The sequence below is a fragment of the Ahaetulla prasina genome, chromosome 3 (assembly GCF_028640845.1).
Source record: "Ahaetulla prasina isolate Xishuangbanna chromosome 3, ASM2864084v1, whole genome shotgun sequence".
Taxonomy (NCBI): domain Eukaryota; kingdom Metazoa; phylum Chordata; class Lepidosauria; order Squamata; family Colubridae; genus Ahaetulla; species Ahaetulla prasina.
In genome coordinates, this window is record NC_080541.1 from 221,802,488 (window position 1) to 221,817,642 (window position 15,155).

General features: G+C 42.7%; 1 protein-coding gene across 1 annotated transcript in view; it reads left to right on the forward strand.

The window, feature by feature from the left end:
- The window catches only part of LOC131193889 (DEP domain-containing mTOR-interacting protein-like), a 52,145-nt gene extending 45,673 nt beyond the window's left edge, over positions 1 to 6,472 (forward strand). The window contains exons 6-9 of the mRNA XM_058174288.1: positions 618 to 758; positions 2,433 to 2,503; positions 5,121 to 5,225; positions 6,347 to 6,472. Of these exons, the coding sequence (XP_058030271.1) occupies positions 618 to 758; positions 2,433 to 2,503; positions 5,121 to 5,225; positions 6,347 to 6,472 (443 nt within the window). The remainder of the gene's footprint in view (positions 1 to 617; positions 759 to 2,432; positions 2,504 to 5,120; positions 5,226 to 6,346) is intronic.
- The last annotated feature ends 8,683 nt before the right edge of the window (positions 6,473 to 15,155 follow it).

Sequence of the window (15,155 nt, forward strand, 5' to 3'; positions counted from 1 at the left end):
ACCATGCTGCCTGTTGTGACTCCAGCCCTCGAACCTGGCCTCATGCCCGAAAGTGACTCGGAGAGTGAGGGGGCCGGGCCCGTAAGGCTTACCTTGGGAGTACCAATTCCTGTGGCTCAGCTCCAGGAGCCAGAACCAGACCAGTCGGAGGACGTAATGAGGCCGTCATCCCCTGATTCCTCCCTTCCCCAGGCTACGCCTTCAGACCCAGCTGATAATAATAATCAAGCTTGGCTTGACCCGCGCTTCAGAAGATTAGACAGGCGGCGTCATCAAAAGGAAGCTCCTGCCCCACCCCACAGGATATATAAGGAGCTTTGGGACTGCTCTCACTCCACAGGAAAGAAAAGTTTAGCTGAACCGTTTCAAAAAGAGCTGAAAGTCTTGCTACGTGAGTCATTTGTTTGAACTTTGGCAGGCAGCTGCGATTTCTCTGCCAGGACTGATAAGAGCCGTGAATCCACTGGCTGAAGGCCAGCTCGTGGGTCTGAAGTGGGGAAGGAGACAGAACACTGCCATATTAGTCTTTCAGCCATCATGAGGGTGTGGAGAATCCATGTGCATTGTCCAGTTCTCCATTTCTATGTGCTAAGTAGGACCCTGTTTTTATTTTTCAGTCCAAACTAATAAGGAAATAAAAATTGTTTCGGCTGTCCGGAGAAGCAGTGTGACTTCTCTGGCGGGAGGATCCAGTCTCTATTACAACCTCTCCCCCAACCTGGGACTGTTGCCTGCTGTTGAATGCAATCCTAAATCTGGTGAGAAGTTCTTCCTTACGTCTATGGAGGTTCTCAGTCTTCCAAGTCAGGGTTGTCCCAAAGGTGTGTTTTTTTCAAGATTTTTTCCCAAAAGTGTTTTTCTTTTGAAGACGTTTCGCTTCTCATCCAAGAAGCTTCTTCAGCGCTGTCATCCAAGAAGCGTCTCCATTCCTCCTTACGTTTCCTTTTCCTTTTAAAATAAGAGCCAGCAGTGTGCAGCAGCTGCTAAAAAAGCCAACACAGTTCTGGGCTGCATAAACAGAGGGATAGAATCAAGATCACGTGAAGTGTTAGTACCACTTTATAATGCCTTGGTAAGGCCACACCTGGAATATTGCATCCAGTTTTGGTCGCCACGATGTAAAAAAGATGTTGAGACTCTAGAAAGAGTGCAGAGAAGAGCAACAAAGATGATTAGGGGACTGGAGGATAAAACATATGAAGAACGGTTGCAGGAACTGGGTATGTCTAGTTTAACAAAAAGAAGGACTAGGGGAGACATGATAGCTGTGTTCCAATATCTCAGGGGCTGCCACAAAGAAGAGGGAGTCGGGCTGTTCTCCAAAGCACCTGAGGGTAGAACAAGAAGCAATGGGTGGAAACTGATCAAAGAAAGAAGCAACTTAGAACTAAGGAGAAATTTCCTGACAGTTAGAATAATTAATAAGTGGAACGACTTGCCTGCAGAAGTTGTGAATGCTCCAACACTGGAAATTTTTAAGAAAATGTTGGATAACCATCTGACTGAGATGGTGTAGGGTTTCCTGCCTGGGCAGGGGGTTGGACTAGAAGGCCTCCAAGGTCCCTTCCAACTCTGTTGTTATGTTATGTTAAGTGGAACATGAAACAAGATGGGTGGTGATTGTATATACGTAATCCTTGACTTACAACCGTTCGTTTAGTGTCTGTTCAGAGTTAAAACAGCACTGAAAAAACCTGACTTATGACCGTTTTTTCGCATTGAATGACCCTTGTAGCATCCCCGCCGCCACGTGATCGAAATCTGGGATCCCCATTTGCGACCTTATGACAAGCAAAGACACTGGGATGAAGCCAGATTCACTTAACAACCGTGCTACTTACTTAACAACCGCAGTGATTCACTTAACAACTGTGTCAAGGAAGGTCATAAAATGGGGGCAAAACTCACTTAACAAGTGTCTGGCTCAGCAACTGAAATTTTGGGTTGTAAGTCGAAGACTACCTGTAATGTAAGAGGTAGACAGGTAACAGATCTGCCTATGATATTTTTTTATTTCCTTTTTTTTAAAATCTTTATTAAATTTCAAAGTCAAGCGTTTAAATACAAGCGAACATAACAGGGAAAGGGAATATCAAAACGAATTCTAAAAGTCACCAATAATTACAACCAAACACATTGAAGGGTCTGCAACTGCCTTTTAGTTTTGAAGATAATCAGTAACGATTTATTGATTTGTTCATTAAATTTATGTGCTGTCTATCTCGCCTAGAGATTCAACAACCACCCTCTAAATTCAAGCAAATAATACCAATATTTTAAAAAACTACTGTAATAATCAACTTTCTAAAATACCCATATTCATTCTCTTAAACTTAATGCAATTGAGAATAAATGGTGATTGTTTGAAAAGCTACAACAACTCTCTCATCCAATCCAATCTAATCTTCAATTTTTCTCCCTTTCCATGCAAGTCTTGAAGAAACCCGTCACCAATGAAGAGCTTTTGACACCTGGAGCACCTTATATCAAGAAAACACTGACAGTAAGTCTATAGGTCACCAAGTTAGCCTTGTGGCTGAAATCTGTTGTGACCCAGGCCCAAGCAGGTAATAGTAGACACACTTAGTTCAAAAACAAACAGACTTTATTTGAACAGCTGAGAATTAACTCATTCCCAGCGTCGTCCAAACTAAATCAAAGCAACTTCTTCATAACACAATTCTTCAGTCTTATCACCAACCTTGGTCAAATTAGGCAAACTGCCAAAGGCTTTTCTTGGCAAAAATTCAAAAGCAGAAGATGCCGACAAGAAATAAATGCAGCAAGACAAGGAGCAAGGCTATCAATGTTGTTTTCCGGCAAAGAACCCAAACGCCATTGCTGGTCTTTTAAGCTTTATGGCCCTACTCTCTTGGCCCTACTCTCGAGTCGTCCTCTTTGCTTTAGCTGCTCTTGCCTTCTGGCAGCTCTTCTCATGCATGCACTAGGAACAGGCTCCTCCTGTTCCTCTGCCTCACTATTGTCAGCCTCTGGAGGCTCCAGAGTCTGCACATCACTCCCAGATGGCCCTGGCCCCACCTCTGCCTCTGACGCAGAGCCCTCATCTGGGCCTTCCCCAGCATCTAGGACTGGCCCATGTTCTTCCTCAGCCTCATCACTGTCTGACTGCTCTGCCAGCTCCGCAGGCTGCTGGCAGACCACAAAACTTTCTGGTTGTCTGTTGTAACTCAGAACATCCCTCAGAACATCAGTATTTGTAGATAAGTTTCACCTCCAGGTCATTTCCTAGTGAAGTGATGGACACATCCATGTCACGTCTTTGACAAATAGTGTGATAAATCATTTTCCACTCTTTTATTTCAGCACGGCTTTTGACTTCTCAGTCTATCTCAGTGTTCCTCAGCCTTGGCCACTCTAAAAGGTGTGGACTTCAATTCCCATAATTCCCCAGCCAGCTGGGGAATTGAAGTCCATACCTCTCAGAGTGACTCTATCTTAAGACTGGTGGTCTGCCACTCAAGTGGTAATGATGCAGGGGTGAAATGCTACTGGTTCTGACCGGTTCTCCTGAACCGGTAGTAAAAAATGCTACCGGTTCAGGTGAACCGGTATTTCTGATGATTAGCTCGGCGACAATCAACTGTGACGCGTGATTTATATTAGCTAGAATCGTTGGATTTCCTGCTTTCTAGCTAATCTAAATTGCATAGCACAGTGGATTCCCCCCCTCGCTGTTCTACTTACCTTTGCAGACTCCGAAGACTTCAAAAAGTTCCTTTTTTAGCACTGCATGGGCTCGCCTCAGGGATGCATGCAAGCAAAATGTGCACTCGATAGCAGACTCATAGAACCAATAGCAGACTTCAGAGGATTTCACTGCTGTAATGAATGTACTGTTTTATAGCATCAACCAAGGATGACCTACCAAGTTTCCCGTCCTTAATTCTGGATGACTTTGTGGAATTTATATGTATTTTTCTTGATATGGGTATCAGAATCATTTGCCATTGGCCTTTTTTTCAAGATGCATCTTGACTTCCTATTCTACTGTAGCCTGGGGTTTCCTAGGCTTTCCTGTCTGAGTCCATCCAGGCCCAACCATGTTGAGTTTCTAAACATAGACAAAGTCTGTAGAAGTATGGGCCAAAGGAAGACTCAAGCAATAACATGTTTTGTGGATATACAGATAAAGTCTTCTTCTTGTTGTCCCTATTCTTCTTGTTGTTATTGTTGTTGTTGTTGTTGTTCTTCTTCTTCTTCTTCTTCTTCTTCTTCTTCTTCTTCTTCTTCTTCTTCTTCTTCTTCTTCTTCTTCTTCTTCTTCTTCTTCTTCTTCTTCTTCTTCTTCTTCTTCTTCTTCTTCTTCTTCTCCTCCTCCTCCTCCTCCTCCTCCTCCTCCTCCTCCTCCTCCTCCTCCTCCTCCTTCTTCTTCCTTCTTCTTCTTCTTCTTCTTCTTCCTCCTCCTCCTCCTCCTCCTTCCTCCTCCTCCTGCTCCTGCTCCTCCTCCTCCTCCTCCTCCTCCTCCTCCTCTTCTACTACTTCTCCTCCTCCTCCACTACTGCTTCTTCTTCTTCTTCTTCTTCTTCTTCTTCTTCTTCCTCCTCCTCCTCCTCCTCCTCCTCCTCCTCCTCCTCCTCCTCCTCCTCCTCCTCCCCGCTGGAATGGCAGCCCCAGCGAAGTGGGGCTGACACTTCTTCTTCTTTCCCTTTTCCCTTCTCCTTTCTTCTGTCATCTCCTCCTCCTCCTCCTGAGGAGGGTAGCACCTGAGGGAAGGACAAGAAGCAATGGGTGGAAACTAATCAAGGAGAAAAGCAACCTAGAACTAAAGAAAAAATTCCTGACAGTTGGAACAACACTGGAACAACTTGCCTCCAGAAGTTGTGAGTGATCCAAAACTGGAAGTTTTTAAGAAGAGATTGGATAACCATTTTGGTTATGGTGTTGGATAACCATGTTGGATAACCAGATGTTGGATAACCAGATGTTGGATAACCATTTGTCTGAAGTGGTATAGGGTCTCCTGCCTGAGTAAGGGGTGGACTAGAAGACCTCCAAGGTCCCTTCCAACTCTGTTATTCTATTCTATTCTATTCTATTCTATTCTATTCTATTCTATTCTATTCTATTCATCCTCCTCCTTGTTTACCTTCTCATTTGCAGATTGTAGGGGATGCAGTCGGCTGGGGTTTTGTGGTCCGTGGAGGTCAGCCATGCCACATCCAAGCTGTAGATCCAGGAGGACCAGCTGCTGCTGCTGGCATGAAGGTACCACATTTGAGCCTCATGAATTAGGTATATAGGATCTTCATCTTTGATTCCTTTCCCAGGCAAAGGACCTTCCATCCATCAACAGCTCATGTTTTATCAGATTGGAAGGGGGAAAACTTCCTAGCATGGACAGGAAGCTGATATTGTCCCTTCTCTTGGGGGACCTGGCCAGCCATGCTCAAGTGATCCAAGCTCAAAATGAATTTAGCACCTGGGAAATCTTTACTATCTAAGCAGGGAGCTGCTCCCAGACATCTCCAGCTTGCTTAGAATCATGGGTTTCTTGGCTGCTTTCTTGCAAACATTGCATGACCCAACTAGGTAACATCATCAGTGCTAGAAAAGAGTGGGGTTTATTTTTTGTTTATGTACAAGTTGCCTGTCCTGTCGGTGTTAGTGAAAAGAATCTTGGTAGTTTCTTGATTATATATATATATATGTAGGTCTCATCGCCCTCAAGGATTAGCCTGTTTCTCTGAGATGGCAGTTTCTTGACTAGGGGGCACTTCCCAGAATCCTTAGCCAAAGGATTATCTTTCCAAGGAATGCTGAGTATTCTGCTAGCTGATGGAACGTTAGTACGGGTAATAGTAGAAGGTAGAAGATAGATAGAAAGATGAGAGATAGACAGATGATAGATTAATAGATAGATATAAGATTGATACATGAGATAGATGAGAGAGAGAAAGAGCGAGATGATAGATAGATAGATAGATAGATAGATAGATAGATAGATAGATAGATAATAGATAGGTGGTAGATAGGTAGATAGGTAGGTAGCTAGATAGGTAGGTAGGTAGGTAGGTAGGTAGGTAGGTAGGTAGATAGGTAGTTAGGTAGATGATAGATAGGTAGGTAGGTAGGTAAATAGGTAAGTAGATAGGTAGATAAATGTAGGTAGGTAGATAGATGATAGATAGATAGGTAGATAAGTAGGTAGATAGATAGGTAGGTAGATAGATAGGTAGGTAGATAGATAGGTAAGTAGGCAGATAGGTAGATAGATAGATGATAGGTAGATAGATGATAGGTAGATAGGTAGGTAGGTAGGTAGATAGATAGATAAAGTGTTGTTTATTTCAGGTTGTTTTACTTGTCTCTCTTTCTTCCTCTTTCAGGTCTGCCAATTTGTCTACTCAGTAAATGGACTGTACGTCTTACATTTGGATTATCAGACTGTGAGCAACCTCATTGTGACAGGACCTCGGACGCTTGTGCTCGAAGTTATGGAAGAAGATGAATGAAGTCACCTCCTCTTTGTCTCCCCAAAACATTTTGAGATCAGCACCCACTTTGCCAGCTGTGGAAGATCCAATCCATGTCCCTGAACCCTAAAAACATTGGGTGGGTTTCCCCCACTCCTCCCCTGTAAATCTATTACCTTCTCAACCTCAGCAAGTTAAAGATGTATGAACTTCATGGCTGGCTGGGGAATTCTGGGAGTTGAAGTCCACGCATCTTAAAGTTGCCAAGGTTGAGGTACACTGAGGAAGTGAGGAACAAAGGAGAGAGAGTCAACTTATTCTCCAAAGCACTTGAAGGGAAGACAAGAAACCATGAATGGAAACTAAGCAAGGAGAGAAGCAACCTAGAACTGAGGAGAAATTTCCTGACAGTTAGAACAATTATGCAGAGCAGGGGTCTCCAACATTGGTCCCTTTAAGACTTGTGGACTTCAACTCCCAGAGTTCCTCAGCCAGTTTTGCTGGCTGAGGGACTCTGGGAGTTGAAGTCCACAAGTCTTAAAGGGACCAAGGTTGGAGACCCCTGATGCAGAGGAACGACTTGCCTCCAGAAATTGTGAATGCTCCAACACTGGAAGCTTTCAAGAAGAGGTTGGAGAAGTGGTGTAGGGTTTCCTGCCTGGGCAGGGGGTTGGACTAGAAGACCTCCAAGGTCCCTTCCAACTCTGTTATTCTGAAATGCAACTTGGCAATTCAGAGACGATTTTTGAAGATGTGCTCCTGAAACGGGGTGAGCCTAAGCAGGCAGTTTTTTTTAAAAAAGAGCTCTCATAAATTTGACAGTAGATTGCAAATTCCTTGCCTCTTTCTCTCATTCCCTCCGTCTGATGCAGAGAAATGAAGGAAGAACAACAATTTTGCAAGATTATTGCACGACGCTATCAAAAATGCCTCTGCGTCTCGAGTATCTGGCAGATATGGGGTAACTGGCAGGAAATATAAATTTGTGATTTGAACAAGATTCTTAAAAAGGGACAAGTAACTACCATATTTTTTGGACTATATACTTTTATGTCTCCCAAAAGGGGGTGAAAATGTCAGCGCATTTTATAGACCAAATATTGCTGAAGCCCTACCCTCCCCACCGGCCATTTTTCGGCCTCTGCATGCCCCATTTTGGGGCCTTTTTTCAGCCCATTTTTGAGGTTTTCTTGGCCCATTTTCAAGGCTTTTTTTCAGCCCATTTTCGAGGCTTTTTTCAGCCCACTTTCAAGGCTTTTTCAGCCCATTTTTGAGGTTTTTTTGGCCCATTTTCGAGGCTTTTTTCAGCCCATTTTCGAGGCTTTTTTCAGCCCACTTTCAAGGCTTTTTTCAGCCCATTTTTGAGGTTTTCTTGGCCCATTTTCAAGGCTTTTTTCAGCCGATTTTTGAGGTTTTCTTGGCCCATTTTCAAGGCTTTTTTTCAGCCCATTTTTGAGGCTTTTTTCAGCCCATTTTCAAGGCTTTTTTCAGCCCATTTTTGAGGCTTTTTGCAGCCCATTTCAAGGCTTTTTTCAGCCCATTTTTGAGGTGTTTGTTTGGCCTGTTTTCAAAGCTTTTTTAGGCCCATTTTTGAAGCTTTTTTCACGTTAAAAATAAAGGGCCAAAAAAGCCTTGAAAACGGGCTGAAAAAAGCCCTAAAAATGGGCCGAAAAAGGCTGGAAAGGGGACAAAAAAAGGCCTTGAAAATGGGCTGCACGGAGGCCAAAAACTTTTTGTTTTTTTCCTCTTCTAAATTTAGGTGCGTTACATTAAATACATTAAATGAGAAACTGTGAAATATAGGTATATACGTATAGGTAGTCCTCAGTGTATGACCACAATTTATCCCAACTTGCTAAGTGAGACTGCTGTTACGTGAATTTTGCCTCACTTTATGGCCTTTTCTCACCACAGCGGTTAAGTGAATCACACCGTTGTTAACTTAATAACACTGTCGTTAAGTGAGCCTGGGTTCCCCCATTGACTTTGCTTGTCACAAAAGTTCACAGAATGGGATCACATGACCTCAGGACACAGCAACCATCACAAATATGAGCCAGTTGCCAATTATTTGAATTTCTATCTCACCACCTTGGAGACGTTGCAAGAATCATAAGTGTGAAAAATGGCCATAAGTCACTTTTTTCAGTGCCGTTGTAACTTCAAACGGTCACTAAATGAATGGTTGTAAGTTGAGGACTAGCTGTATTCTCAGCACGCCAGCCAAGAAAGCAACTTTATGATTGTCATTTTGATTATTATTTTTGAAAAGATGCCTGGAATCTAAGTGCTTCTCCAGAAAAGCCATTGCCCCAAATTGTTACCAATTCCCCTGTTTATCCCTGTATTGATGAAAACTTATTCAGCCGGTTCAGACCAGTTCGGGCAAACCGGTAGTAGTGACCTGCAAGTGGGTCCGCTTGCCTCCCGGCGCTATGCCGTCCTATTTAGCCATGTTTTCTAAGTTGCGTACATGTGTGCAAGTCATGTGTGCGAGCAAAGTGCATGTGTGGAAGGGCACATTACCAGGGGTGAAATGCTCCCGGTTCAGATGGCGGCGGGTGGTTTGGAGAACCGGTAGCAAAAATTCCTGCCCTCCACCCCCGCCTCAGCTGAGCCATGCGATCATCAGAGGTGTTTTTTTTAACTTTTTTACTTTTAAAAGCATTTTTTCTTCCGCGGGAAAAAATGCTTTTAAAAGTTTAAAAAAAAAGCCTCTGATGATCGCGCGGCTCAGCTGGGATCGTCAGAACTCTTTAAAAGCATTTTTTCCCCCTCTGGCGATCCCATCTGAGTTGCCTGATCATCAGAACCCTTTAAAAGCATGTTTTCTACAAGCTCTTTGGCCAAAGAGGGTTGTAGAAAAAATGCTTTTAAAAGTAAAAAAAAAAGTTGGGCACGCCTACCCAGTCACATTACCACCCCACCACCAAGCCACAACCACAGAAACAGTAGTAACAAATTTTACATTTCACCCCGGCGCATATCTGTGCGGAAGGCGCACATATCTGCGTAGAAGGCGCGTACACACATTTTTGGTGCATGGAGAACCGGTGGTAAAATTATATGAAACTCACCTCTGATGAAATTATTATTCCCCACCATCCCCCGGCCCAGAGAAATTGATAGGAATTTGGACCAACATAGTATTCTGTCAATCCCTGGACCATTTTTAACTAACAAAGCATAGTTTCTAAACTTGTCTTCGTGGCAAGAATCAAAATATTGCCCTCCATACCTCCAGCTCTTGATGTCAAGTCTGAACATTGTCTTGTCTTTCAACTGACACCCGAAATCTGAGGGGGAAAAAAAAATTAAGAGTGTTTTGTAATGTGATATTTCTTTAATTTTCTCCGTGATCACAGAACAGCGTGCACAAACGTTGATGACATGATTGTTATTTGAAGTTAAGACACCCATTTGAGGAGCATCATATATGTGAAAAGAGGCGTTGCGGGATGGAAAATACTGACCTGCAGATTCAGTACAGGTAGTCCTCGACTTACAACCGGTATTGGGACCTGTCGTGTCCCACTCCTCCGCTGATGGCCGTGTCAGGGAAATCCGAATCAGGCGTGCCTCTGCAGCTCTGCCAAAGTCCTAGCAAAGTTCTCAAGGCAGGCAGGAGACCAGAAAGTGATTTCAGCAAGATAAGGTAGACTTTGCCTGACTCAGAGAATGCCAGAAAGCAGATCCTTTATATAGGCCATGGGGTGTGGCTCCATGACTCAGCACTTATCCAGGCCTGCCCCTCCCTTCCTTCTGTTGCCGCCGCCTATCAATTCTCCTGAAGCGAGGGTCACTCCAGTCTGCAACTGTTGGTAATTGACCTTCCTCAGGCTCACATGCTGTGGGGGAGGGGGAGGGGTCTAGTTGCTCTGTTTGCCTGGGCATGGAGCCAGGGCTGGGGGCTGGAGGCACTTCTTCTTCTTCAGCCTGTCTGGGCATGGAGCCAGGGCTGGGGCCGGGAGGCATGCTAGGACATTCCTCAGCGTTCGGAAGCAGATAAGATGGGCCCAGCTGCGGGGAAAGCGGACGAGGCACAACACTACCAAAGTTTCTGTTCTTAAGCAAAGCAGTTGTTAAGTGAGACGTGCCCAATTTTACGACCTTTTTTTTTTGCCATGGTTGTTAAGCAAATCACTGGAGTTAAATACATGGCACAGTTGTTAAATGTATCCAGCTTATCCCATCAGCAGACAGCTGGGTACGTTGCAACGGGTGATCATATGACTCTGGAATACTGAAACTGTCGTAAGTACATGCCAGTTGCCAAGCATCTTGAATTTTGATCACGTGACCATGAGGATACTGTCATGGTTGTGCGAGTATCAGTTGTAAGTTGCTCTTTAAAATGCCATTGCAGTATTGTGTATCATTTGTATAATTTTCTGTTGGAATCCCTAATAAGAATTGTTCACAATATTTAATACTACACATATTAACAGCAGCACGTATAGCTTACGCACAAAATTGGAAGAAGGAAAAGCCACCAACAGAAGAAGATTTAATTAAGAAAATCCTAGAATGTGCAGAGATGGATAAACTCACAAAAGCAATCAAAGAAAAAGAGGATACAGAATATTATTATTATTATTATTTGAATTTATATCCCACCCTTCTCCGAAGACTCAGGGCGGCTTACATTGTGTAAGGCAATAGTCTCATCCATTTGTATATTATATACAAAGTCAACTTGTATTGCCCCCCACAACAATCTGGGTCCTCATTTTACCTACCTTATAAAGGATGGAAGGCTGAGTCAACCTTGGGCCTGGTGGGACTCGAACCTGCAGTAATTGTAATTGCAGGCAGCTGTGTGTTAATAACAGACTGCATTAGCCTGTTGAGCCACTTCCCAGGTCTGGTGTAGATAGTATGAATGGTTAAAAAATAGGAAAGATAATGAAAATTGAACAACAGGGTAAAATCTGTATGTAAATGAAATAAAGAAAATGTAGACGAATGTAGATGAAACGTAGATGAAATAAAGGAAGATAGCTAACATAAAAGTAGAATAAGATAGAATTAAAATATGTATAAATAGTAAGAAAGGACCGTTTTGAATAGCTGATAAAAAACAGTGATATGTATATAAATGTTGTATGTTTGTCTTTTGTTTTAATGTGTTCAAAATAAAAAAAACTTTTTATAAAATGCCATTGCAATGTTGAACGGTCACTGAAGAATGGTTGTAAGTTGGGGACTACTTTATTGTCAAATGAGCTGTTTCTCCCATAGTAATTTTTTAACTTAGTCTCCAACATACTTGTTGGAAATTTGTAGCCCTTCCAGATGTTGCTGAAGTATAGTCCTTGACTTACGACCACAACTGAGCCTAAAATTTCCATTGTTAAGCCTTGGTAAGGCCACGCTTGGAATATTGCATCCAGTTTTGCTCACCATACCCTAAAAAAGAGGTTGAGACTCTGGAAAGAGTGCAGAGAAGAGCAACGAAGATGATTAGGGGACTGGAGGCTAAAACATATGAAAAATGGTTGCAGGAACTGGGCATGGCTAGTCTAGTGAAGAGAAGGACCAGGGGAGATATGATAGCAGTGTTCCAGTATCTCAGGGGCTGCCACAGAGCGGAAGGGGTCAAGCTATTTTCCAAAGCACCTGAAGGCCAGACAAGGAACAATGGATGGAAACTGAACAAGGAGAGATTCAACCTGGAAATAAGGAGAAATTTTCTGACAGTGAGAACAATCAACCAATGGAACAGAAGTTGCCTTCAGAAGTTGTGGGAGCTTCATCACTGGAGGCTGTCAAGAAGACACTGAACTGACATCTGTCAGAAGTGATGTAGAGTCTCCAACTTGGGTGGGGGGGTTGGACTAGATGACCTATAAGGTCCCTTCCAATTCTGTTATTCTGAACTTTGGAGTTTATTTTATTTATTTTATTTTGTCACAACAATATATGTAGGTATCATACAAAAAGATTATATAGTATATAAACACATATATGAGTAAATATGAGGTATAAGCATATATATATATAGGAAGAAGAAAAGAAAAAGAATAGGACAGGAACGGTAAGCACGTTTGTGTTCTTATGCCCGCCCTTTATGGTCCTCTTAGGAATGGGGTGAGGTCAATAGTAGAAAGTTTTTGGTTAAAGCTTTTAGGATTATGGGAAGAGACCACAGAGTCAGGTAAAGTGTTCCAAGCACTGATGATTCTGTTACAGAAGTCATATTTTCTGCAATCTAGATTAAAGCGGTTGACATTAAGTTTAAATCTATTAGTTGCTCTAGTATTATTGCAATTAAAGCTGAAGTAGTCTTTAACAGGAAGGACATTACAATAGATGATTCTATGAGTTAAACTTAGATCTTGTTGAAGGTGACGGAGTTTCAAGTTTTCTAAACCTAGGATTTCAAGTCTGGTGGGATAAGGTATTTTGTTGTTTTCAGAGGAATGGAGATCTCTTCTTGTAACATATTGCTGGACACGTTCAATTGTATTGATGTCAGAGATGTGGTGAGGGTTCCAAACAGGCGAGGTGTGTTCTAGAATTGGTCTAGCAAATGTTTTATATGCTCTGGTTAGTAGTGTGGTGTTTTTGGAAAAGAAGCTATGCAAGATTAGGTTTACAACTCTTAGAGCTTTTTTTGCTATGTAGTTGCAGTGGGCTTTGGCACTTAGATGAGTGGTGAGCTAGACTGGCTGAAGAAGAAATTCCCTGACAGAACAATTAACCAGTGGAACGGCTGGCCTCCAGAAGTTGTGGTGCTCTAACCCTGGAGAACTTTAAGAAGAGATTGGACATTCCTTTGCCCAAAATGATATATGGGTTTCCGCTTGAGCAGGGGGGGTTGGACTAGAAGACCTCCAAGGTCCCTTCCAACTCCAGTACTCGGTCAAAAGCTGACCTCCAACAACTTCTGCAATTTTCCCATCTGTTTTCTTCTCGCTGCCTCTTCTTCTTCTTCCTTTCTGCTGAAAAACAAGTGTGTCTTTTAAGAATCAGTCAGGGCATGTCATTGTCTGCCATTTGCCGTAATTTCATGTTGCTTCTATTTTTAGAATGTCAAAAGAATGACACTTATTTTAGGCTCTTCAGTAGGAATTGGTGGATAGAAGATTAGGGGCAGGGGGGGAGGGTGGCTAGTCACACATACACACACATGCACATATGCACACGCGCATAAACACCATTCTCAATACTGTCTTTGACTAAATCCGCCACTGTCATTAGCTGGATTTGTCTGCTCGGATGACCAGGAATAGAAAATTCCACCCAGAATTAACATAGCAAGGCTGGTGTGGACCGCTTCCTGTCCTCTTTTGAGTTCTGTTGAATTTTTCATGAAGGGCTTTTCAGAAACCTAAAAGCAAGGCTTTTAAATTTTTACTTTTTGGTTTTTTTTAAAAAAAACAATCCTGGATTTCTTCTGCTGACGAATGAATTCGTTAGCCTCATCACTTCTTGCTTTTAGAAATCCTCCCAAATCATTTCCTAAGTGACATGCCTATATTGTTAGCTTCCCAGAGTTTAGAATAGAATAGAATAGAACAACAGAGTTGGAAGGGACCTTGGAGGTCTTCTAGCCCAACCCCCTGCTTAGGCAGGAAACCCTACACCACTTCAGACAAATGGTTATCCAGCAACTTCTTAAAAACATCCAACGGTGGAGCATCCACAACTTCTGGAGGCAAATTGGCCCACTGATTAATTGTTCTCACTATAATAATAATAATAATAATAATAATAATAATAATAATAATAATAATAATAATAATAATAATAATAATAATAATAACAACAACAACAACAACAACAACAACAGAGTTGGAAGGGACCTTGGAGGTCTTCTAATCCAACCCTCTGCCCAGGCAGGAAACCTTACACCCAGTGGTGGGATTCAAATAATTTAACAACCGGTTCTCTGTCCTAATGATTTCTTCCAACAACCAGTTCACCAAACTGCTCAGAAAGTTAACAACCGGTTCTCCCGAAGTGGTGCGAACTGGCTGAATCCCACCACTGCTTACACCACTTCAGACAAATGCTTGTTCAATCTCTTCTTAAAAACTTCCAGTGTTGGAGCATTCACAACTTCTGCAGGCAAGTTGTTCCACTTATTAATTGTTCTCACTGTCAGGAATTTTCTCCTTAGTTCTAAATTGCTTCTTTCCTTGATTAGTTTCCACCCATTGCTTCTTGTCCTGCCTTCAGGTGCTTTGGAGAATAGCTTGACTCCCCCTTCTTTGTGGCAACCCCTGAGATATTGAAACACTGCTATCATGTCTCCCCTGGTCCTTCTTTTCATTAAACTAGACATACCCAGTTCCTGCAACCGTTCTTCATATGTTTTAGCCTCCAGTCCCCTAATCATCCTGGTTGCTCTTCTTCTGCACTCTTTCTAGAGTCTCCACATCTTTTTTACACCGTGGCGACCAAAATTGGATGCAGGATTCCAAGTGTGGCCTTACCAAGGCATTATAAAGTGGTATTAACACTTCACATGATCTTGATTCTAATCCCTCTGTTGATGCAGCCCAGAACTGTGTTGGCTTTTTTGGCAGCTGCTGAACACTGCTGGCTCATATCTAAATGGTTGTCCACTAGGACTCCAAGATCCCTCTCACTGTCGGGCAATACCTCCATAATTCTAAGTTGCTTCTCTCCTTGATTCATTTCCATTGCTTTTAGGTGCTTTCTCTGTGACAGACCCTCAAGTACTGGAAGATAGCTGTCTCATCATCCTTGGTCC